This window comes from Lepus europaeus, chromosome 11, assembly GCF_033115175.1.
Source record: "Lepus europaeus isolate LE1 chromosome 11, mLepTim1.pri, whole genome shotgun sequence".
Classification (NCBI taxonomy): domain Eukaryota; kingdom Metazoa; phylum Chordata; class Mammalia; order Lagomorpha; family Leporidae; genus Lepus; species Lepus europaeus.
In genome coordinates, this window is record NC_084837.1 from 9,000,013 (window position 1) to 9,023,726 (window position 23,714).

At 47.7% G+C, this 23,714-nt stretch overlaps 1 protein-coding gene across 9 annotated transcripts in view; it reads left to right on the top strand.

Moving 5' to 3' along the window:
* LRRC28 (leucine rich repeat containing 28) overlaps window positions 1–23,714 on the top strand; it is a 143,735-nt gene that overhangs the window by 105,509 nt on the left and 14,512 nt on the right. For 5 of the 9 annotated variants that reach the window (XR_009867238.1, XR_009867236.1, XM_062204948.1 and 2 more), the window contains 2 exons: window positions 10,834–11,009; window positions 12,911–13,070. Coding sequence is in view for 6 of the 9 variants with exons in the window: in XM_062204948.1 (XP_062060932.1) it covers window positions 10,834–11,009; window positions 12,911–13,070 (336 nt within the window). In the remaining 3 variants the exon portion in view is untranslated. Of the gene's footprint in view, window positions 1–10,833; window positions 11,010–12,910; window positions 13,071–17,950; window positions 18,021–18,448; window positions 18,632–22,575; window positions 22,724–23,638; window positions 23,658–23,714 lie in introns of those variants that run through there. The other 4 variants (XR_009867237.1, XM_062204950.1, XM_062204944.1 and 1 more) reach the window with 4 other exon arrangements.

Sequence of the window (23,714 nt, forward strand, 5' to 3'; positions counted from 1 at the left end):
TACTTATCTATGTAGAATTTCTGTGACAATATTTATTCAGATTCTTAGGACATAGTGACTGCTCACGTCTTGACAGCAGAATTACGAGCGCCCTGCTTTCTGTCCCTTTCACCTGTTGAAATGTGAAAGGGACTCCCTGTACCAAGTCAGAGTGGCGGTCCTTACTGCCTTACCTATGGCTCGAAGCCTGGAGAGTGTGCTTCAGGATTCTGCACAAAGTTTTGGTTCAGTTCCATGAGTGAGCATGCACTGAGCATTGAGCAACCGCTCTGCTCTCTGTGCTGGTCCCTGGGCCTACACTGATGGGCAAACAATGGAGCACCTGCCCTGTGGACCTCCTATGCTAGCCAGGGAGTTGGCGAACAATAAGTGACTCTTACTCAGTGCTGGTTCTCTCTAAGGAGATACTTAAACCGAGAGCTGAGGGGTCAGCTCGCCTGGTCCTCCACTGCTCTGACACACTGCTTTAGCTCAGCGCAGGTGCACACACAAGGACATGCGGCCTCTGCTGCTGCTGCGCTGTCACTGACAGCTGCGATACCCTTTTAGGTGAAGGATCTTAGGAGAATTGGAGCAACGGCAGAGGAAAATGGATACAAGCTTTAGAAGCCTGTGGATAATATCTAAAAGATATATATTCAGTTTTGCATCCCAGAGGGGAAAATAGAGAATGGGGCATAAAATGTATTAAAATTGCATAATAAATGATGCACAATTTCAACAACTCTCAGAAGTCTCATGGAATTATCTTGGGGATTCATACAAATGCGAACATCCCCCTTAAATGTTGATGCATTTGTCAAAAGTTATTGAATGTTAACCAGCAAGTCAGAGCTGTGCTAGAAATTGAGAAAGATGAAGATAATTTAGCTGCTTATCCTGATAGGCAAAAATAACTGTAATCCAAACAATAAATACTATAAGAAAGGTAGAGTGGTGAAAATTTAGAACATGGAGCTGGCTTCCATGACCTAGCTCAAAGCCACACACCACCATTTCTGTTACACCCTATTGGACACACAGGTCAGTCCTCTTCGTGGTGGGGGTGGGGGTGTTGCACAGGCGTGCCTCCTGGGAGGGAGGACCACTGGAGCGGACCCCGACTCTGGCTGACACAGTCCATTGTGTCCATGCCCCTTTCCAGCTTCAATGCCAAGTATGATTCTTATGTTTCCTGAGTGGTGGTGGTGTTATTACAGGAGCGAATGTCTTTGGGTCCTCTAAATCACACCTAAAAAGCCCACCATCCTATGTTAGAGCTTTAGAGAGTGGCAAGGGGCACATTTGCGTACTTAGGAGAACTTCATGGTAAAAGCTATCCCATCTGAGTTTATTTTTCCAGTTATCTGATTATATGAGAAAAAGAAAACCAAAGCTTTGCTTTTCCTGTCTCTGTGTGTGTGTGTGTGTGTGTGTGAGAGAGAGAGAGAGAGAGAGAATATGAGCTGTTGTAACTGGATTTAGGAATAGTTTGATTTAATAACCCACTCATGGTTTGTTAATGTAACCACTGAAGGTAATAGAATTGCTTGCAGGAACAATGCATTCTGCATTCCAAGTTACACTATTACACTAAAAATGCCCTTTAAATCACTGTTCATGTTTATGTGGGGGCTGCCGGCACAGCCAGATCCCACTAATATTGTATGTATGCACCACAGCCCCGTGGACAGGTCCAGAGCAGCTTAGCCACAAAGGAGCTGAAGTGTGCTTTAAGCTGTCACTCAAGAAAGAGTTTGCAGTTTGATTCTAGCAAAATTAATTACTTCTGAAAAAGACATTAACACTCCAGAGCATCAGTCTGATTTTCACAATGTCCAGGATACAGCTGAACATTACATGGTGTGTACAGTACCAGGAACTGTGATCCGTCCTCAAGGAAAAGATCAGCAGAAACCAATCTGAAACGACCCAAAGTGTTGGAACTGGCCAAGATTTTAAGACAACTCTTATAACTGTTCTCAGTAATGTAAAGAAAAATAGATTTGCAAGGAATGAGAAGACCAGAAAAATAGAAACTTTTAAGAAAGAAACATGGGGGCTGGCATTGTGGTGCAGCAGGTTAAGCACCGGTTCAGGTCCCTGCTGCTCAGCTTTTGATCCAACTCCCTGCTCTTGTGCCTGGGAAGACAGCCAAGATGGCCCTGGTACTTGGGCCCCTGCTATACACATGGGAGACCTGGATGAAGTACTAGCCTCCTGGCTTCGGCTTGGCCAGCCCTGGCCATTGCGGCCATTTGGGGAGTGAACCAGTGGATGGATGATTTCTCTGTTTCTCCCCCTTCTCTGTAATTCTACCTTTCAAAAAATAGTGAAATAAGTCTTATAAAAACAATGAAGCCACCTTGTAGCATAGCAGGTTAAGCCACTGCCTGCTGTGCCAGCATCCCATGAGCACCAGCTTGAGTCCTGCTGCTCCACTTCAGATCCAGCTCCCGGCTAATGTGCCTGGGAAAGCAGTGGAAGATGACCCAAGTGCGTGAGCACCTGTACCCACATGGGATTCCCAGATAGAGCTCCAGGCTCTATGCTTTGGCCTGACCCAGGCCTGACTGTTACAGCATTTTGGGGAGTGAACCAGCAGATGGAAGATCTCTCTCCCTCTCTCTGTAACTCTGCCTTTCAGATAAACAAATATTTTTTATTTAAAAAAAAAGATGGAAATTCTAGAATTAAAAATGCAGTATTTGGAATAAAATTTTTGCTTGATGGACATAATGGCAGAACAGGTACAAATATGTAGAGGAAGTCAGTTGACTTGGAGGTAGATCAGTAGAAATAATCCAACCTGAAGACACAGAAAAAAAAGATGGAAAACAGAAATGACCGTAGACACAGACAGAGGAAGACACAGAGTTTGCAGTTTGAGTCCAGCAGATACCACGAGAATTATCAGGGAGCAGCTACTGAGTGTGAGAAGGCTGGGGTTGCTGTCCCAGGGGAGGCAGAGACTTGGGCAGCAACGGCATCAAAAATGGCAGGAGCAATAACTTCTAAAAATTCCCCGAATTTGATGGAAGACATAAATTCACATTTCCAGGAAGCTCCGTGAACCCTGAGCAGGACACAGGTGAGCAGAGAAATCCTCACCTGGGCAAAGCTGCCGAAAACAAAAGATAACATTTGAAAGCAACCAGAGGAAAAGGAACCATTACCAAGGAGCAACTAGAAAAAGACTGTTAGCGTCTCATCAGAAACTTTGAAGGCCAGAAAACATGAAACAGCATTTTGAAAATGCTGAAGGAAACAACAACAACAACAACAAAATCAACTCAGAATTACACATCCAGCAAAATACCCTTCCAGAACGCAGGCAGAATAAATGCACTATCAGCCGTAGAAACCTCTGCCCGCTGCCAGCCTCCTCACGCACATCAGAGTCTGTTCCTCCTGGGTGGCTTAGGTTCCTTCCTTCATAGCCACTTCTTCCCATTAGGCTTTTCCTTCTCATTTAAACTAAAAAAGAAGAGTAAATGTGTTGCAGTCCTCACAGCCATGAACAAGTGGACAACTTAGTGCCCTTTTTGGAGAATAAAAGATGGTTCTTTGAGTGCTTTTGCTAAGGGAATTTAGACCAAATCTTTACTTTTTAACACATTGTTAATGTGAAAATACATATGAGTTAATTTGCTAAATCACATAGGTGTTGTGGAACTTATATGTAGCAAAATCTCAATAGCAAGAGGATATTACCACTTAGCTTGTTGGGGGCTAAATGCTGATTGACAGTTCTAAAAATACTGATTTGAAAGGAAATTGTCTACTAATTGTTGCAGATTCTCTCTATTAAGCCAAAGGCACTAACATTTGTAACAGATGTTGACTCATTTTAATAACACAGTTGAGGGTTCACTGCAAATCTTTTTTTGTAAATACCTTGGCATTTAATCTAAAATAATAAAAACTGCTGAGTTATAAATCGAAGATACTAGGGTTTAATAATCACCGACTAATTGTACTTCATGCCATGTGAACAGAAGCAGGGTGGGGCTTCCATCCCCTGGGCTGACAAGTCACTGCATTATGACTTCTGGTTTGGATGAGCCGGCAAGTGCCTCTCCGGGCCTTCTCTCTCTCTTGCCGTTCCCTTCCAGTTGCCTGGCAGGCTAGCCCATGGGACCATCTGACTCTGTGTGCCCTGTGCGTTCACACAGCTGAGTCTGTGTTCATATTGTCCCTGCCCCCTGGAGTGTCATCACCCTAATCTTAGTGTGTTCTAATAAATAATGATAAAGACAAAGCACACCTGCAAATACCGCTTCGCGTCTGCTGTGTACCAGGCAAGGTGCTCACTGATTTATCTGATTATTGCACAGAATCCTCCCAGCAACCCCTGTGCTATTATCCCCATTTTGGAAATGAAGAAAATAAAGCTCAGAGAGATTAACTAGATTGGGGTCAGAAAGCAAGTCACTGGTAGTGTTACCATCTGCCTCCTTGCCTGTGCTCCTAACGGCTGCAGTGGGCACACTGCCTCCCTCCTCCTCTGTCTGGAATCGGGACTGCACTCGGGTACATCCTCAGCTCTTGCACTAGCTGCTTGAGAGCAGGGACGGGATGGCTGCTTAGTCTCTTGTGTAGTCAGGAGAGGCTGCCCAAGGGACAGCTGAGAGGTCCCTGCCGAATGAATGCTTCCCTTGCGGCCTGCTTCTGACCTACCTGCAGCACCTCTTCCAGTGTTAACCACAGAGGCATTTAATAAAGGAATCTTTCAATGAATTTAATTAACTTCTTACATCCAGTGGTGAAGGGTGGGAACATCTGCAAAAAAACTGTTAAAGGGAAATTAGACTTTATATAAAACAAGGATGCACTTACTTGTTAATGTGAGACTTTTCAATTGTTTAATCGGACACCTGTCTTTTTAATAATTAGAAACCAGGAGGGTGTTGGGGAAAATCTGGCCTTCCACTTTCTACGCCTCATCTTCTGTGTTGTGGAATTCTCTGGGCGTCGTCTGTGGAGCACTGACCCACGATTGGGTTAAGAAGCAGCAACTGTTGGGACAGTACCAGTGTGAAATAAATATTCATACTACATTTTAATTTTGTATGGCTTTGCTCGAAGTTCTTATACTGCAATGTGACCATAAGGTTTAGAAACAAATTAATGATATTGCTTGACCATGTGTGTGTATCCTGGGTTCTGCTCACGTGACTGTGGGTCCGCAGGCCAGGACAGCAGGTTGGAAACGCAGGAGACTGTGGTGCTGTGGTTTAAGTCTGCAAGCTCTGGAGGCAGAATCCCCTCCTCCCAGGAGGACCCCAGTCTTTCGCTCTGAAGGCCTTTGACTGATTGGATGGGGCGTCATCTGCTTGACTCAAGTCTGCTGACTTGCACGTTACTATCATCTAAAAAGGCCTTCATAGTGGTAATTGGTAATTGACTGGTAATTGACCAAGTATGTGGACACTTAGCCTTACCAAGTTCACACAAAAAATAAGACATTTCCCAAAATTCATTTTCTTCAATGTGGTCATCCTATTGGGGAACCACATACAGATATTTGTAGTGTTCAGATCTTAACCGTTTCTCCTGGTCCTGAGACAGGGTTCCAGGGAACTTCCACTTTTCTGGGTAACTTCCGTCTCCACACGTCCTAAATTCTAGAGATGGGAGCTGCTTTCTGCTGTTGCTATCTAAACCCCTATTAGTAGTTGAGAGCCCTCTTGCTGAGTTAGCCTGTCTTGACAGTTGTCACTGTTCATATTCCTGATGTGGTTTCTGACTCCTGGCTGGACTCTGACTCGGTGACATTTTGCCACAGAGTGCTGGGCACTGGCGCTACTGGCAGTTACTAACCCAGCTTCAGACTGAGACTCAGAATTGGACTCAGTTCCTGAGATGCCTCTACTTTCAAATCGTACTTACTCCAAGCAGGAACAACACCCCTTGGTGTGACAGGTTGACCAGTCTTCCACCTTCCTGTATAGGCTCTGGAGACCAGTGTCCCTCCAGGGGGACAGGGGGAGTCTCTAAGGAACCAAGTTTTAGTTTTACTTACCATTTCCTTTTTTTTTTTTTTTTAACATTTATTTACTTATTTGAAAGAGTTAGAGAAAGAGAGATCGAGATTGAGATCTTCCATCCACTGGTTCACTCCCCAAATGGCCACAACAGCCAGGACTGGGCCAGGCTGAAGTCAGCAGTTAGGAGCTTCTTCCAGGTCTCCCACATGAGTGGCAGGGGCCCAAGCTCTTGGGGCACCTTCTGCTACTTTCTCAGGTGCGTTAGCAGGGAGCTGGATCAGAAGCAGAATAGTGAGGAGTTGAACCAACGCTCATATGGGATACCAGCATTGCAGGTGGCACTTCACCCACTACGCCACACCAGCCCCTTTACTTACCCTTTCTACTCTGTTTCCTTTTATCAATTTCATCTTTTATGTCTATTAATCGCCTGCTCTTCTGATTTTTTTTTTTGCTTTGTTTTTTATTTTTCAACAGTGGCTGTATTGATATGTAGTTGACATAATAAATTGCACATACTTGAAGTTTAGAATCTGATAGGTTATGACCTATGATACACCTGTGCAGTTATTGCTACAGCCAAGATAGCAAATACATTCACCACTCCCAGTTTCTGTGCCCCTCAGGAATTGTCCCCTCTTATCCCTCCTCCCGCCTTCTGCCAGTCACTCATCTGTGTCTGTCCCTCAGATTAATCTCCATTTTCTAGAGTTTTATACGAATGAATCAAATAATATACACTCTTCTTGTTTGGCTTGACTTACTCAGAAGATGACTGTAATGTCTATCAGTAATTCATTTCTTTTTATTGAAAAGTAATATTTCATTATATGGATATACCACAGGTTGTCTCCATTCAGTTCATGGACGTTTGTGTTGGTTCTAGTTTTTTACTTTATTGTAGATAAACCTGCTCTGCACATTTGTATACAGATTTTAATGGACCTCGACTTTCATTTCCTTGGATGAAATAATACAATAAGAGGTAGCTGGGTCATACAATATCTTTTTAAGGAACTGCCAGACTTCTTGAAATGAATTGTATAACTTTACATTCCCACTGGCAAGATGAGATTTTTAGTTCTCGCATGTTTTTCCCAGCACTTGGAATAATTAGTCTTTTGTTTTACCCGTTCTCATTGGTGTCGTTTGCATTTCATTATGGTTTTAGATTGCATGTCTCTAGTGACCAAGGGTGAGTATCTTTTCACCTCTTTTTTGCCCTCCAAAGTTCTGCGTTGGTGTATGTCTGCTTAAGTCATCTACCGATGTTCCACTGTGTTGTCTGCGTTCTTACTGTTGAGGTAAAATTTCTTATAGATTCTAGGGACAAGCCCTTTATCATATAAGTGCTTTAGAAATATTTTCTTCCAGCTTATCTCTTCATTTCCTTAAGAAGGCCTTTTAAAGAGCAGATATTTTATATTTTGATGAAGTCTAGTTTATCAGTTTGCTCCTTTATGGATCATACTTTTAATGTAACCCAAGGTCACAAAGATTTTTTTTTTCCTATGTTTTAATGTAGAAGTTGTGTGGGTTTAGTTTATTTAAGTCCGTGATCCATTTTGAGTTCATCTGTATGTTAGGTACAAGGTGTGACTGGAGTTCCTTTCTTTGCCTATGGATATCCAGTTGGTCCAATACCCATTTTTGGAAATACTGCACTTTCTGTACTATATTGTATTTCTACTGATGCCAAGAGCTTGTCCATCTGTTTGTGAGTCTGGTTCTGGATCCTCTGTCTGCGCCATGGCTCTATTTGTTTTCACACCTGTACCAGTCTGTCTCAGTTATTAAGCTTCCGTCATAGCACAGTGATGTTACTCTTCCAAATTCTTTTTCGAAAATTGTTTTGGCTATTTTAGTTGCTTTGCATTTCTGTATGACTTTTACAATCAGGTTTTCAATGTATATTTTAAAATGTTTTTGAATATGTATAAGTTATAGATCAATTTGGGGAGAAGTGTGTCTTCTATCCCATTATCACAGTGAATATCTTCATTTCTTAACAGTATATTATAGTTTTGTAGATTGCATTGAATTTCCTACATACAGAATCGTATCTTGTGGATAAAGACAGTTTTATTTCTTTCTTCCAAATCTAGTTACCTTTTATTTCTTTTTCTTGCTGTATTGCAATGAGCTGGGTAAAAGCTCCAGTAGAGTGTTAAGTATAAGTGGTGAAAACCAACGTGTTTGTCATACTGCTGAACTTTCAGAGAGAGAGAAGTCAACCCTCCAGCATTAAGTATAAATTTAACTGATAATTTTTCATAGGTTTCTATGATCAGATGAGGATATTACTGCTGGTTTGCCGAGACTTTACAAATTAGGAATGGATGTTAGCTGTGTTAGAAGCTTTTTCTACACCTCATAAAATAATTATATAGTTTTTTAAAGTCATTAATGACTTAAAAATGACTGGTTTTCTAATGACATTGGTTTTTTTGTTTGTTTGCTTTACTTTTTTGACAGGTAGAGTTAGATAGTGAGAGAGAGAAACAGAAAGAAAGGTCTTCCTTCCGTTGGTTTACCCCCCAAATGGCCGCTACGGCCGGTGCTGCGCCGATCCAAAACCAGGAGCCAGGTGCTTCCCCCTGGTCTCCCATGCAGGTGTAGGCGCCCAATCACCTGGGCCATCCTCCACTGCCTTCCCGGGCCACAGCAGAGAGCTGGACTGGAAGAGAAGCAACCAGGACTAGAACCAGTGCCCATATGAGGATGCCGGTGCCACAGGCGGAGGATTAGCCAAGTGAGCCAAGGCGCTGGCCCCTGGTTTTCTAGTATTAATGCAATCTTTTTTTTTTTTTTTTTTTTTTTTTTTTGAGGAGGGGGCAAGCTGAGTGGGTAGTGAGAGAGACAGAGAGAAAGGTCTTCTTTTGCCGTTGGTTCACCCTCCAATGGCTGCTGCAGCCAGCGCACTGTAGCCGGCGCACCACGCTGATCCGAAGCCAGGAGCCAGGTGCTTCTCCAGGTCTCCCATGCGGGTGCAGGGCCCAAGGACTTGGGCCATCCTCCACTGCACTCCCGAGCCACAGCAGAGAGCTGGCCTGGAAGAGGGGCAACCGGGACAGAATCTGGCGCCCCGACCGGGATTAGAACCTGGAGTGCCGGCGCCACAGGCGGAGGATTAGCCTATTGAGCTGCAGCGCCGGCAATGCAATCTTGCATTAATAAAATCAACTTCATTTATTTAGAGTGACTTTATACATTGTTGAATTCAGTTTGCTAAAATTTTGTTTATAATTTTGCCAATTATGTTCATCAGTGATTTCTCTCATTTTTTGCTATTTGTTTTCTGGCTTTGGTATCAGGATAATGCTGGATCCATGGAATGAGTTGAGAAAGAGCTGGGAACTATGCCAACATTTGCTATTTCTTTTAAGAGTCTGTATGCAACATTTCTTTAAATGTGTGATAGGATGTACCACTGCAGCCATCTTAAGTCTGAAGTTTTCTTTGTGGAAAGATTTTCAGCTACGAATTCAACTTCCTCAGTAGCTGTAGGGCTGATCAGCATGTATACTTCTTGAGTAAGCTTTAGCGATGTGTCCCTTTCAAGGACTTTGTGTTGGCATAAAGTTCCATTTTACCTTTTTATTACCCCAGAATCTGGGTGATGTCACCTTTCTCATTCCTGATAACGGTCATCTGTGCCTTCTCTCTGACTAGTCTGGCTAGAGGTTATCAATTTTATTGATCTGCTTAAAGATTCAGCTTTTGTTTTTATTGATTTTTCTGTTTTCTACCTCACTGATTTCTTGATGCTCTCTTATTTACTGTGTTCTGTTTACTTAGGGCTTAATTTGCTCTTTTATTTCTAGTTTCTCTAGGTAAAAATCAAAACATTTCTTTCATCTATGCAGTAATAATTACAAAGATTATTATCGCGGCCTTTACATCAGTGCTAACACCATCGGGTCTTGATTGATCGAATGGTTTTTCTCCTCACTATAGGTCGTAGTTTTCTACTGATTCGCAAACCGGGTACTTTTTTATTGGCTGCTAGACAGTATGAGTCCTGCCACGTTGAGTGCTGGATGCTTCGAGTTCTGTAGCTATCCTTGACCATCCTCTGGGACGCGGTGAAGACACTTGAACAGCTGGACCTTTCTGGGTCTGGCTACCATGGTGCTGGGTCCCCGCTGCCGGGTTCAGACCCCGCTGTCCCTCCACCAGGGCCCCGTGAGCCCCGCCTCCACGTCTGAGTGGGGTGACCAGGCTCTCGCTCCCCTCAGCCCCGTGCAGGCGGTGGACAGGGTGCCCCGCCATTCCTTCCGGGGGCCCCGCACGGGTCTCACGCAGTGGCCTCGCCCGTGCTGACCGTCCTCAGCCGAGCGCCCACGCAGGCCCCTCCGCGGGTCTCTGGGGCTCTCGCTGCGGGCACCCGCTCCCCGAGGCCGTGTCCCCCGGGGCCCCGACCCCGAGTCTCCGCCGCCCTTCAAGGCCTGGGCGCAGGCGGCACCTGCCCAGGAAGCCTCTCTGATGATCCCGCGCAGAGTCGCGGTCGCTCCCCGCGCCCTGAGACACTGCCCATGGGCCCGCGTCCCATCTTGCGTGGGTTTAGCTGTGTGACACCAAGGCACGTAACTGAACACAGCACTTGTCTGCCCTTCAGTTTTGGACGCTTCGAACAGCAGAGATGGGAGAGGGCTGCACAGTGAGCAGGAACAGAAGCTAGGTAACACAGCCCGTCGGGCCCGGCCGTGGCTGCAGCTGGGCCCCAGGATGAGGGAGTGACTTCCGTCGGGGCATGGCGGCTTCCGGGCCGGGGCCTGAGGGACCCGGATGTCGCCGCGGCCGGAAGTGCGCTGCCGCCTCTGGGTCGCGTCGCTCATGGCGCTGTGGTGTGTGTCGTCCCCAGCTGCGGCGCCCCCCTCCACGTGCCCGAGGTGAAGCTGCTTTCCTTTTCCTCCGGGCAGCTGACCGTGTCCCTGCCGGCCGAGGTGAAGGCCATCGGGACGGAGAGCGACCGCGTGCTGCCGCTGCAGGAGCTGGCCATGAGACGGCTGCACCACGCGTACCACGGCCTGCGGAGAGGTAGGCCGGCCGTGCCCCTGCCCGGCCTCCGTGGTGCATGTTAGCGCGGCAGGACGTGTTTATCCGAGAGGCAGCGTTACAGAGGGAAAGGTCCCCGCCGCCGGGCCTCCCCGATGGCTGCGGCGGCCGGGGCTCCGCTCATCGAAGCCGGGGGCTCCCCAGGTTTCCCGCGTGGGTGCAGGGTCCGAGCACTGGGGCCGCCGTCCACTGCCCTCCCTGGCCGGAGCAGAGAGCCGGGACAGAGCTGGCGCCGCGGGCGGAGGCTTGGTGCAGCCGCAGTGCGGGCCCTGTTTGTACCATCTGTGAGTCACTCCAAGTCCTTTTGCGGAAGAGAAAACGTAATATTTTGGCAATGCCGATTCCTTTGTCAGCCCCACAGACGTAAGAGGATTCATCAGAATGCAGGCTCTGGGTACAACGGAAGTGGCTGAAGCCGGGGCACCGGTGTTGGGTCAGGTGGCAGGTGCCGGCAGACGTGGGGAGAGCAGTCAGGTGCGCTCTCTGCGGAGCAGGCTCTGGCCCTGCTGCCTCCTGGCATCTGAGAACGCGAGGAGGAGATGCGCAGGGCCGCGGGCCTGTTCTCTACTGCCCGCGCTCTCGGGAGGGATTTGCCAGTGCACACGCTTCGTCAGCTTGTGGGGTTTAGAGCCGAAAGACTGTAAGGAACTAGGCAGGAGTAATAAGAAAAATTCATTGCAAGTGTTTTTAAAGCTGTGAAATGTCTTTACCTAAGGGAAAAAAGTCCATAGAAGAATACCTAGCATCAACCCCCCAAGAATGCCTCGTGCAAAGCTAGGTTGTCTTAAAGTAAACAGAAAACCGGTGAGTGCACTGCGCTTTCCTGAGTGGTTACTGATGAATCGGGATAGAAGAGAAAACAAGAAGCTAATTATTTCCTTCCAATGGGCGAGTGGATAACTTTTGTACTCACCTTGTTGTGAACATTCCTGTCTCTGCGGGATGTTGCTCATCCTTAGAAACCCAGTGTGGGCTGGCGCCACAGCTCACTAGGCTAATCCTCCGCCTGCGGCGCCGGCACACCAGGTTCTAGTCCCTGTCGGGGCGCTGGATTCTGTCCCGGTTGCTCCTCTTGCAGTCCAGCTCTCTGCTGTGGCCCAGGAGGGCAGTGGAGGATGGCCCAAGTGCTTGGGCCCTGCACCCGCATGGGAGACCAGGAGGAAGCAGCCATTGAGGAGTGAACCAACGGCAAAGGAAGACCTTTCTCTCTGTCTCTCTCTCATTGTCCACTCTGCCTGTCAATCAATCAATCAATCAATCAATAAAAAGAAACCCAGTGTGTAGTTGTGTTCCAGACCTAACTGCCAGGGCCACCGGCCTGTGTTGCCTGAGACGGCTCTTCCAGGTAGCTCAGACCAAGCCAGGAGGAGGAGCCCTGATTTTATTACTGATGGTCCCAGGGAGTGAGACGGAAGCTTGGTTTCATCTTCTTTGATGTCTTGCTTTTCAGTCTTTTCAATGAACATGACTTAGCCTTGATTGATGCTTGATGGACTAATTGCCCAACAGACGTGGAGAGAACGTCAGGGAAGTCAGTCCCGTCCGTTTTGAATGCTCTGGCTCCTGTCAAAGCTCCCAAAACCCTCTCTGAGTAAATTGGAGACTTTCTGACCTTTGTTCTTAAAGAATATTTGACCCCATTCTTCCCTTGCTTGCGCTGTAGAATGGCTTCTGGTTGGGCTGCTCTTTAAAGAGCGGACTATGTTTTCCTTTAGTATCAAAAATGTAAAATGATCCATCCAAATAATATTTGATGTTTACTCAGTGCCCATCAGCTTTGAACACGACACTACTCTTACTTGGAAGCAAAGGGAAAATTCTAAGAAGCCATTTAACGAAATCTGATTTTTAACTGTGTGTGTGATTTTCTCTTTATGTTCCAGATTTGAACTTTCTGTCTCCAATCTCATTACCCAGAAGCCTCCTGGAACTGCTGCACTGCCCCCTGGGGCACTGTCACCGGTGTAGCGAGCCCATGTTCACCATCGTCTACCCCAAGCTCTTTCCCCTGAGAGAGACGCCCATGGCCGGGCTGCACCAGGGGTAATCTTGCTAAGTGGGCACCAGGGTGCTGGGCGGGGCTGCCTGTGGGGAGCGGGGAGGGGACCGCGCGAGGCATTAAGTCAGCAGCTTCCAGGGAGCGTGATCTGCTTCCTGAGATTGAGCAAATGCGTGTTTAGCATCACGGTAACACTGGGCTTCCGTGTGTTAACTTTTGGTCATAGACAGAAAAGTCATATTGGATGTATTGTTTAGAGTAGCTCGTTCTCTGTGGGAATGTTTTCCTGCCATTCCCCAGTTCACAATTACTTTCAGGCAATAAGGGATGCAAGAAAAAAAGATGTAATGGTACAAGCGCTGCCCTTCTGCGTAACTAGCATGACTGAAAGTGAGTGACTTACGTCCGTGTGTGTGTGTGTGTGCACATGAACGTGTGCCGTGTTTGTGTTTTGAATTTATCACCTTCCAAATGGCATTCTCGTGCCACTTTATTTCTTGGCAGAATGCCTTGATTTGCTAAAAATATTCACTAAGTAAAACCCCACCATTGGTACTGTGGCTAAAAAAAAAAAAACCAGACTGTTAAAGATAGGATATCATATGAAAAATCTTGCATGTCCACGCTCCTAGCTTATGTATTTTTCTAAGTTTGAATTACTTTTAGTTAAAAAAAAATACTGTAATGCCTCAAGTGTGGGGTCCTGGGGTGAGTACGTTTTCCGGATAACGTAAGCTTCTTGCCCCTCCTTGCTGCCAAGAAGCGTTTCTGTTGCAGTCGTCTTAATAGAAACCTTTCCAAGATCTTTGCTGAATTCTTGCAGGATAGGCAGTGTGGTGCAGCGGTCAGAGCGTGGCCGTCGCAGCTGATAGGCCTGGCTCTGGTGCTGTGAGAGCGTGGGCGGGCTGTTAGCCTCTCTCAGCTGCTGCCCTTGGAGCCTTGAAGCAGGGACTGAGCAGCCTGTGTGTCGGGGCCATTGTGAGCCCCAGAGACGGCGAAGGCAATGCCTGGCGTGGAAACGACACCAAATGGTGTTGCCACTTCCATCTCCCTGCGCAGGCCCTCCCCAGCCGTGTGTAGCTTTTGCTTGCTCTGGATAATTCCATTTTGCAATACTTTCAGTTCCTGTTTCAATTTTCAGTATTTTTAATGTCTTCTGCTTACAGGAGCCCTGCTTCAAACCTTTCTAGTTTGGTACTTCTAATCTTTGGTGATCAGATAGCCAAATTTTGTGGAATTGCATTTAAATTAAGAGTCAAAGGGCTGATCCTGGTTCCAAGTGTATCTACTACATAAATAAAGTTAGCAATGAAGTAGACAGCCCTGTGACAAGCAGTAGCACATAGTGGTCAGGTGCACAGGCTCTGATTCCAGCCCCTGCACTGGGAGACCGAAGACAAACTCATGAGCATCTCTGAGCTCAGTGTTGTCACCAATAAAACGATGCTGACAGCTGGCTTGATGAGGGCATTGTGAGGAGTCCAGGAAGTGCTGGAGTGTATCGAATACCAAGTTAAATGTTAACTCTTAGTGTCTACTTTGTAGCCAGCAACTTGTTAATTTCTGAATTTTGTTGTGTGGTTAGCAAATGATCTTGAAATTGGCAAGATACCATTAGAGGAAAGTCTTGGTTCCTTAAGCCGCGGTTAAAATCCGTATGCACTGTTACTGTACATCCTTCCGTAGAAGACGCACCCTTAGTGGAGACAGGACAATGTAGATGCAGCCGTGCGTAGGCTGTTCCCTCAGCAGTGGATCAATTTCTAAATATCCATTTAAAGCATAAGCTTTCTTTTCATTATGTCATTTATGGAAACAAAGTAGGTTCCTCACTGACGACGTTATCACTGTGTGAAATTTGGGGTATCCGGTATGTGCATTTCCTGTTACTGCAACTGACTCCCTGCTATAACCTAGAAGCTCAGCGCGAATAACCGTACGTTGTTGCAGAACACGGGCGTGCTAGCACCAACCTAGTAAACTGAGCATATGGAGAACAAAGGGCTTGGGCAGTGTCCTTTTGTAGAGAAAGCCAGGGTGACCGTGTTTACGGCAGAGGTGAAATGCTGACATAGAGACGTGGCTTTCTGTGGACAGTCAGTGCTGGGGTCTGAAACGGAGCGTTTGTGGCTTTCATTTCATCCACCAGGCTGTGTTCGGCCCATGTTGCCATGGAGACTGTATTCAAAGCATTGGCTTCGCTGTCTGCCATGCTCTTTAGAGGACTTTCTCTTGTAACTGAAAAATCAGATACTTGAATCTCCAACAGCTTGTTGCTGAAAATAAAATCAGTATAATTAAAATTTTAAATTAATTGTTTATTTATTATAAAGGCAAAGAGAGATCGTCCATGCTGTGGTTCAATCCTCAGATGCCTGCAACAGCTGGGGCAGGCTCAGGCCCAAGCTGGGAGCCAGGAACTCAGTCTGGGTCTCCCATGTGGGTGGGCGGGACTCAGGGACTGAGCCGTCCCTGCTGCCTCCTAGGATGTGCGTTCGCAGGAGGCTGGAGTCGGAAGCGGAATCAGGACTCCAGCCTGGTCCCTCCGGTAGGGGTGTAGGTGTGCCGGCGGTGTCTTCACTGCTGTGCGGTATCATAACCCTAAAAGGCCTTAGTAATAAAATTTGTAAGTGGTCTGATATGTTCAGTTCAGTTAGCATTGCTTGTCAAAACATAATACACTGTATCAGCCAGTATCCAAATCGGTGTGGTTATGTGGCATTGTTTTAAAAATGAGCATATTAATATTTTTCTAAGCAAATTCCATGAAGTGTGTGTTTCAACCTAAGTTTAATAGAGTAAACTAAAAAGAAATTACAGAGCGAACCAGTGGATGGAAGAGATTCTCTCTCTCTCTCGTTCTCTCTCTGCCTTTCAAATAAATAAATACACCCTTTTAAAAAATAACTATAGAGCTTAAGAAAAATCACAGTATTTTTGCTTCAGCAATAAGTTCCCAAGCCTTTAAGTATATACAGCAAGGAAAAATGACTTGTAAATTAATTAGTTTTTTATCCTACAGGCATAGTGAATTTTTGGTCCCTAAACTTACTGTTTTAAAATGGAGAAGTCCAAGTTAAGAGGATTTTTTATTAGTAGACCATCCCGGGTCTTTTGGCCTTTCCCTAGAATGTTTGACTCTCACAAGGTCTCCGTTTCCCGATAGGCAGTCAGGCTACCCAGCGTTTCTCAGGAGCAGGGATGCAGCAGCCATGAGTCTTAGACAACAGAGACGTGTTGTCCCACGGTTCGGGGGTTTGGAAGTCAGGACATCTCAGCCTGGTTGGTCCTGTCCGAGGCCGTGAGGGAAGGGTCTGTGCCAGCCCCCTCTCCTGGGCTAGCAGATGAAGATCTTGTCCCCTCCCATCATCTTCCCTCAATGCATGCCTGTCTCTGTATCCAAATTTCCCCATTTTAGAAAGGCACTAGTCATGGGCTGGTGTTATGCAGCAGGTAAAGTCACCGCCTGTAATGCCAGCATCCCATCTGGGGGCCGGTTCGTGTCCCAGATGCTCCACCTCCGATCCAGCTCCTGTAATGGCCTGGGAAAGCAATGGAAGATGGCTGAAGTACTTGGACCCTTGTCACCCCAGGGGAGGCCCAGATGGAACTCCTGGCTCCTGGCTTCAGCCTGGCTCAGTGCTGGCTGTTGCAGCCATCTGGGGAGTGAACCAGTAGTTGGAAGATCTCTCTCTCTCTCTCTGTCCTTCTCAGTCTATAACTCTGCCATTCAAATATAGATACATTATAAGACAGCAGTCACACTGGACTAGGGCCCACCCTGACGGCCCCATCTGACTGCATTCCTTGTGTGTGAAGACACAGCCGTCAGATGGATCTCCGTAGGAGCCTGGGCAGCCATAACCAAAGGTCTGTGCTGGCTGACTTGAAATTATTTCATCACAGCTCCAGAGGATAGAAGACTGAAACTGGGGTGCCCTTGGGGTGCTGCTGCGTGCTGTCTCAGGCCAGCGTCCTGCTGCGTCCTCGCATGGCAGAGCGAGCAGATGTGGTCACACATGCTGTCTGGTGTCTCTTTACGAGGGCCCTCGTATCATCATGAGAGTCTCACCCTCATGACCTCATTTCCACCTTCCTGGCTCCCAGAGGCTCTCCCTCTAAATACCATTCCACTGGGGCACAGAACACAGCCCGTGGTGCAGCTGGCCTCTCTGTACGTGGGCTTCGTAGCTGTAGCTGCACACCCATGGGTTCAACCAGCCATATCCAGGGGGAACTGCAGCATTGCACATGTAAGGTATACAGACTTACCTGTCATTTTTCCCTAAGCAAGACAGCATAGCCACGCTTTATACGGCATTTGCATTCTATTAGGTGTCGTCTAGAGATGATTTAAGGTTACGAGAGGAAGTGCATGGGCAAGATGCAAATACTATACCATTTTTCCTAAGTGACCTGAGAATCTGCAGATTCCGGTGCAGCCTGGATTTTTGAGGGTCTATAATTCAGCCCGTAACACTCTACTACTCTCAGTCCTCCTCCGAGGGAAGAAAGAAACCAAAGTACTTTCCTGTCTGACGTGGTCAGGACAGTCCTGAGTACCCTTGCTCACCAGAGTGTGCAAATCGCTCCGCACCACCATCTCCTGGGACTGCGGGTTAGAAGCGGTACATTGTCCCCTGTACTTGGGACTGACCCCCTCTAGGTCCTGCTGCCCCTTCATAGCTGACCCTCTCAGTCCCATGGGGGGCTGAAATATGGGCTGGAAGCCCCAGCCCTCTGTTCTCGCCCTGATCTTTCTGGGAGCCCTCATCTCGTTAACTCACCTCATTGACATTCTGAAGACTTTTACCACACAGGAGATTCCAAGGGTTTTAGGAGCAAACAGTAGAAGACCAGATAGAGTGTCATAATATCACACCCTGCAAAACTCATGTGTTTCTCATGCATCGAATAAATTCAGCCCATCCCAACGCCCTCAGAAGTCCTCTGCTCAGAAGCTCGGAAGCTCATCATGAAAGTCAGGTAAATAAGGTCCAGCATCTGCTTCCCGTGCACAGTGGTGGGAAGGACAGGGGATGGCAGACCTTCCTGTTCCAACTGGAAGACGCTGCGAGGGCCCAGACAAGCCCACCACCCAGAAGGGCAGTTCCTGTGAGATTTGAAGGCTTGGCTCCAGGCTCTGCACCACTCGGCCTGAGGGAACCAGAGAGGCTACCTGGGCTCTTCCCTCACCTTTGAGGCTAACGCATGTTAGCTCAGTCTGACCCCTGTCTTCACTGCCCCCCAGCTGCCCTGTTCAGTCCACGCTGGTGGCATTTCTGCTGAAACGGCCGATGGGATCCACCGGTCACAGCCCGTTGTCTGGCCACTCCCTTGCTGTTCTCGCCTGCAGCTGGGAATCGTGCAGATGGTTGAGGTTCTGGTTCCTTTTTCGTAATAATTCCCTTAATTTCAACAGGAAGAACAGGGCTCTCCCTGCACCCCTTGACCTCAGTCTCCGCAGCCGAGTATCCAAGACGTCCCACACTGCGTTCCATCCTGCAGCTCGCTGTCCAGGCAGGACCTCTGCCACCTCGTGGCAGGCTCGCCATGGCCCTGCTCCCTGCCGCGCAGGCCTCGTTTCTGTCTGAGGCTTCACCAGGTGCACCGCCGCAGCCGCGCCAGCCTCTGTTCAGGATCATGGATCCTTCGCCGCAGACAGTGGAGACTTCCTCCCACTCCCCTCACCTTCGTGTCTGCTCACCAGATTCCCCTTTATTCCTGCCAGGTCTCTTCAGGCCCAAGCATGCTCTGTTTTCTGTCCTGCACCTCGGAGCTCTTCTAGCCTCTCCCCGTTACCCAGTGTCCAAGCCACCTGCGCATTTCTGGGTGTGTGTTGCAGTGCCACCTCACCTCCCAGGAGCAAAACCTCTGAGACTTTTTCCTCCCAGGTTGAGAGAAGGAAGAGGGCACAGAAGGAAAGAGAAGCTGATTTGAAGGAATCGGCTCTCCTAATTGGGTTGGCAGGTTTAAAACTGCAGGGCAAACCGGCCGCACACTTGGAAATTCAGGGGAGCGTTGAGGTTGCAGTGCTGAGTCTGAATTCAGCAGGAATTCTGGGAGGGAGAAGCTGGCATGTGGCTCGATGGGTTAAACAGCAGCGCAGGTGTCCACATGAGTCCTGGCTGCTGCACTTCCTGTCCAGCTCCTGCTGCCTGTTGTAACCCAGGCAGGGCTCTTGAGGGAAAGAATGCCTTCTGCTTCTGCTTCTTGGCTCTCTAGACCTCCTACTAAGTAGAAGACACCCACCCACCTTGTGGAGGGGCCTCTGCTTTCCTGGGGCCTACTGGTTTAAATAACGATCTCATCTAGAAAAGACATACGTTCACAGCGTCATCCAGGACTGGCGTTTGCCTGCGCAGCCGAGTGCCACAGCCTAACCAAGCTGACCCATAAAGTGGACCCTTACAGGTGTTTGGGAGATCTTGCTTAAACTTAACTCCAGGAGCTGTGTGATTCTTTCCACATTGCCAAGTTGGGCATTAACCATAACACATACTACATTGTGCCTTTGGGTGCTGGTGTGGTGATGCCTCTGCTGTTGTCCAGTCAGGCCCTGAAAGGCAATGGAAGGGACTCCCTGGTCTCAGAAGCCGAGAGATCCTCCTGGGAAGCAGATGAGTGCTGCTGTTAGGTCCAGGCTTACGAATGGCATACATGAGGCCTTCCCTATGGCCCCACCTACTACCATTCCCATTCTGTAGGAAACTGAAGATCTGAAGTGTGAGCACTAGCAGTCCAGCTCCAACTCTGTATTTTTTTAAAGATTTATTTTTTTTAAAGAGTTACACAGAGAAAGGGAGGAACAGACAGGCCTTCCATCTGCTGGTTTACACCCCAGGTGGCCACAAGGGCTGGGACTACACCAGGCCAAAGCCAAGAACCAGGAGTTTCTGGGTCTCCCACATGGGTGTAGGAATCCAAACACTTGGGCCATATTCTGCTGCTTTTCCCAGTCCATTAGCAGGGAGCTGGATCAGAAATGGAGCAGCTGGGTTACGAACCAGTGCCCATATGGGATACTGGCATCATACACAGTGTATTTACCTGCTTATGCCATAACATCAGCCCCCAGGCTCTTTTTTTTTTTTTTTAAAGATTTATTTATTTGAGGCAGGCACTGTGGTGTGGTGCGTAAAACCACCACCTGCAGTGCCGGCATCCCATATGGTCGCTGGTTCGAGTCCTGGCTGCCCCAATTCTGATCCAGCTCTCTGCTATGGCCTGGGAAAGCAGTGGAAGATGGCCTGAGTCCTTGGGCCCTTGCACCCGCATAAATAAATCTTTTTTTAAAAATTCATTTATTTGAAAGAGTTACAGTGAGAGAAGGAGGAGAGATGTCTGGTTCACACTCCAAATGGCCAGAGCTGGGCCCAACTGAAGCCAGGCACCAGCAGCTTCTTCCGAGGCTTCCACACAGATGCAGGGGCCCAAGCCCTTGGGCCATCTGCTGCTGCTCTCCCAGAAGCATTAGCAGGGAGCTGGATCAGAAGTGGAGCAGCTGAGACTCCAGCTGACACCCATAGGGCATTCTGGTGCTGCAGATGGCCACTTAACCTGCTACGGCACAGCGCCTGCCCCCAGGCTGGTTCTTTAGAGCGACGTGCCCTTGCAGGAACGAGTCCACTCTTCACCAGATCTGACCCACTCCCGGGAAGCAGCGTGAGTGTGCTGGTGAGGGCGGGGCCCCCATGAGCCAGGCCACACCTCTTCAAGGCCCCTCCACCTGTACACCACCATGCTGAGGACCAAGCCTCTCCAGAGGCAAAGGCCAAGGAGACCCTGGTTTTCAGTTCTGTGTTGTGCTGTTGGGTTTTTAAGTCTCCCTGGTTTTTTGCATATGTATACTTACAGCTTTTGGGACCCTCAGTCCTCCAGGCTGGAGTGATTACAGGAGAGCACTGTGTGTTCAGGCCACTGCAGTGGGCCAGGGAGAGCCCTGTCCACCAGGGGCCTGCAGGGCCGCACCTGTTCTGCGGCTTCCCTGTCTCCTTTGGGAGCAGCGTGGACTCCCTTGTCTTTTTTTTTTTTTTTTTTTTTTTTTGGACAGGCAGAGTGGATAGTGAGAGAGAGAGAGAAAGGTCTTCCTTTTTGCCGCTGGTTCACCCTCCAATGGCCGCTGCGGCCGGCGCATCGCGCTGATCCGAAGCCAGGAGCCAGGTGCTTCTCCTGGTCTCCCATGCGGGTGCAGGGCCCAAGGACTTGGGCCATCCTCCACTGCCTTCCAGGGCCATAGCAGAGAGCTGGCCTGGAAGACGGGCAACCGGGATAGAATCCGGCGCCCCGAGCGGGACTAGAACCCGGTGCGCAAGGCGGAGGATTAGCCTGTTAAGCCACGGCGCCAGCCCTTTGTCATTTTTTGATAAGCTCTTCTGTCCAGTCCTTGTCTGGCTTAGTCTCTTACACAATGTTTCAAGTTCCCTCTCCTGTGTTTTTGGTGGGTACTACCCTCTTCTGTGCCATCAGGTAAGCTTCTGTGATTTCAATAAAAATCTATTCTTTGGCACCCTCTCAAGGTGACATGAAGTTTTCTGCAAGTGCAGTTTAAGTAATTTGTTCTTTAGCTGTTTGCTGGCCACCTACTTTATGCCATGCTCAGTACCAGGGAGTTCTGTGACCAAACAATCTAATTCTTTTCCCATTTACAAGCAGACATCAAAAAGTTCTTGGAGAATGGAATCAAAAGATGTTCATTTGGGTCCAAAAAGATTTGAAATCCATGCAGATAATAGATCTTCAAAAGCTCTTGGAAAACATGGATTATGAAAATCTATGCATGATTTCAATTTTTTTATCAAAATAAACATCTTTTGGTTCAATTTTCACCAATTTTTGGAAATAGCCTCCTCTATCTCTCACTCCCAACTACGTGGGATTTAAGCCTCTGATTCGGCACACAGAATCTTTCCATGGGAGACAGTCACTGTCAACATCAGTAAACGTTAAGAAGCAGGTGTAGCACCTTATAGATGATTCTTCCTTGAGTTACTGTGTCTGCAGGCTTGCGATTGCATCTGATCAACTCTGTCTTGGAATCTTATTTTTCTTTGGCTTGAATTTCTCTGTGAGTCAAAGATATGCTTTTTGTTTTTAATCAGGAAACACATTTGCAAGGGAAAAAAAAGAACACATTTCTTACGATGCTAGTGGGCTCCAGTATGTGTCAACAACATTGTGATTTGTTCTTTTATGAATGATGGCATTTCTGTATTTTAAAACCAAGCTGACATGCTCTTTATTCTGCTTTGCCCGTAAACACGCTCAGCGATCCCAGCGCAACAAATGTCTCATCTGGGCTTCTTTGTTGGAGTTAGCATCTTCTTCACTGTGGGGCCTGTTTCTTAGCTCATGGCTTCTCCCCACCTCTCGGGTCTCTGGTGCTACAGCTCTGCCTCGTAACAGTTTAACCAACACAGATCCATTCTTAAGGCAGCAGACTTGTTGGTGTTTGCAATAACTCAGATTAATACAACAGGCAGATGCTATGTGTCATTAGACAAGTCTCCCAGAAACAAGGACGTGCACACATTTTGGGTTTCTTTGCAGCACAAATGCGACACTTGCAGGTTACCCACCCCGTCCCCGTGAGCGTCAGACGGAGGGAGCTGCCACCCCGCAGGCTTGTGCTCCAGCGAGCGTCTTCTTGTGCCTGGACGCCTTGTATTTCGGAGCTCAATAGTTGTGATGTGAAATGTAGCCTTTCTATGAATGATTTTCACTTAGCATAATTATCTTATACAGGGAGGAGTTCAGCATCGTGGCACAGTGGATTAAGCTGCAACGCAGGCATCCCGTGTGAGCGCCAATTTGAGTCCCAGCTGCTCCACTCCTCTCAAGCTCCCTGCTATTGTGCCTGGGACAGCAGTAGATGGCCCAAGTGCTTGAGCCACGGCCACCCTTTTGGGAGACCTGAATGAAACTGTAGGCTCCTGGCTTCTCTCTCCCTTTCCCCTCTCTCTCTCAATTAAATAAGTAAATATTAAAAAGGGGGAGGATTGTTGGGTCCCAAAAATGCACTTGACATTTTGTGTCTGAAGTTCATTTCAGTCATAATTTATGCAAATGTACACATTGTGGAGTACACTGAAAGCTATTTGAACCAGGGTTCTAACTTTAACTTTTAAAAATTAGAAGTAAGGGCAGCCGTTTGGCCTTTTGGTTCAGACATTTGTGTCCCATATTGGAGTGCCTGGGTTTGATACCGACCTCTGGCTCCCAACCCTACCGCTGACACAGGCCTCAGGAGGCAGTGTTGAGTGCCTCAGGTAATTATGTTCATGCCGCCTGCATGGGAGGCCTGGACTGAGGTCCTAACAGTGGCTCAGCTCGGCCCTGGCCATTGCAGGTATTTAGGAAGTGAGCCAGAGGACAGGAAATATCAGAGTTAATATGAAGTATCTAAGGACAAATTTTATATAATCTCCTGCATTAAGAAACATCTTGAAAGTGATGCTTGCCTTTTTTACTTTCTTAAAGATATCATTTGAAAGCCAGTTATTGATTTGGGTCAGGTTAAATTTCCCATTGTGTAGCTAGTGCTGTTTGTGTGCTAAGAAACCTTTATCTGCCCCCGGTCATGAAACCATTCTGTTTGCTGTGCTCTGTTCAGCTGATCTGCGTCTTTCTCTCATCCAGTACCGAGCTGTGTTGTCTGAGGAGCTGGCACAATGGGGCCTTAACACCAA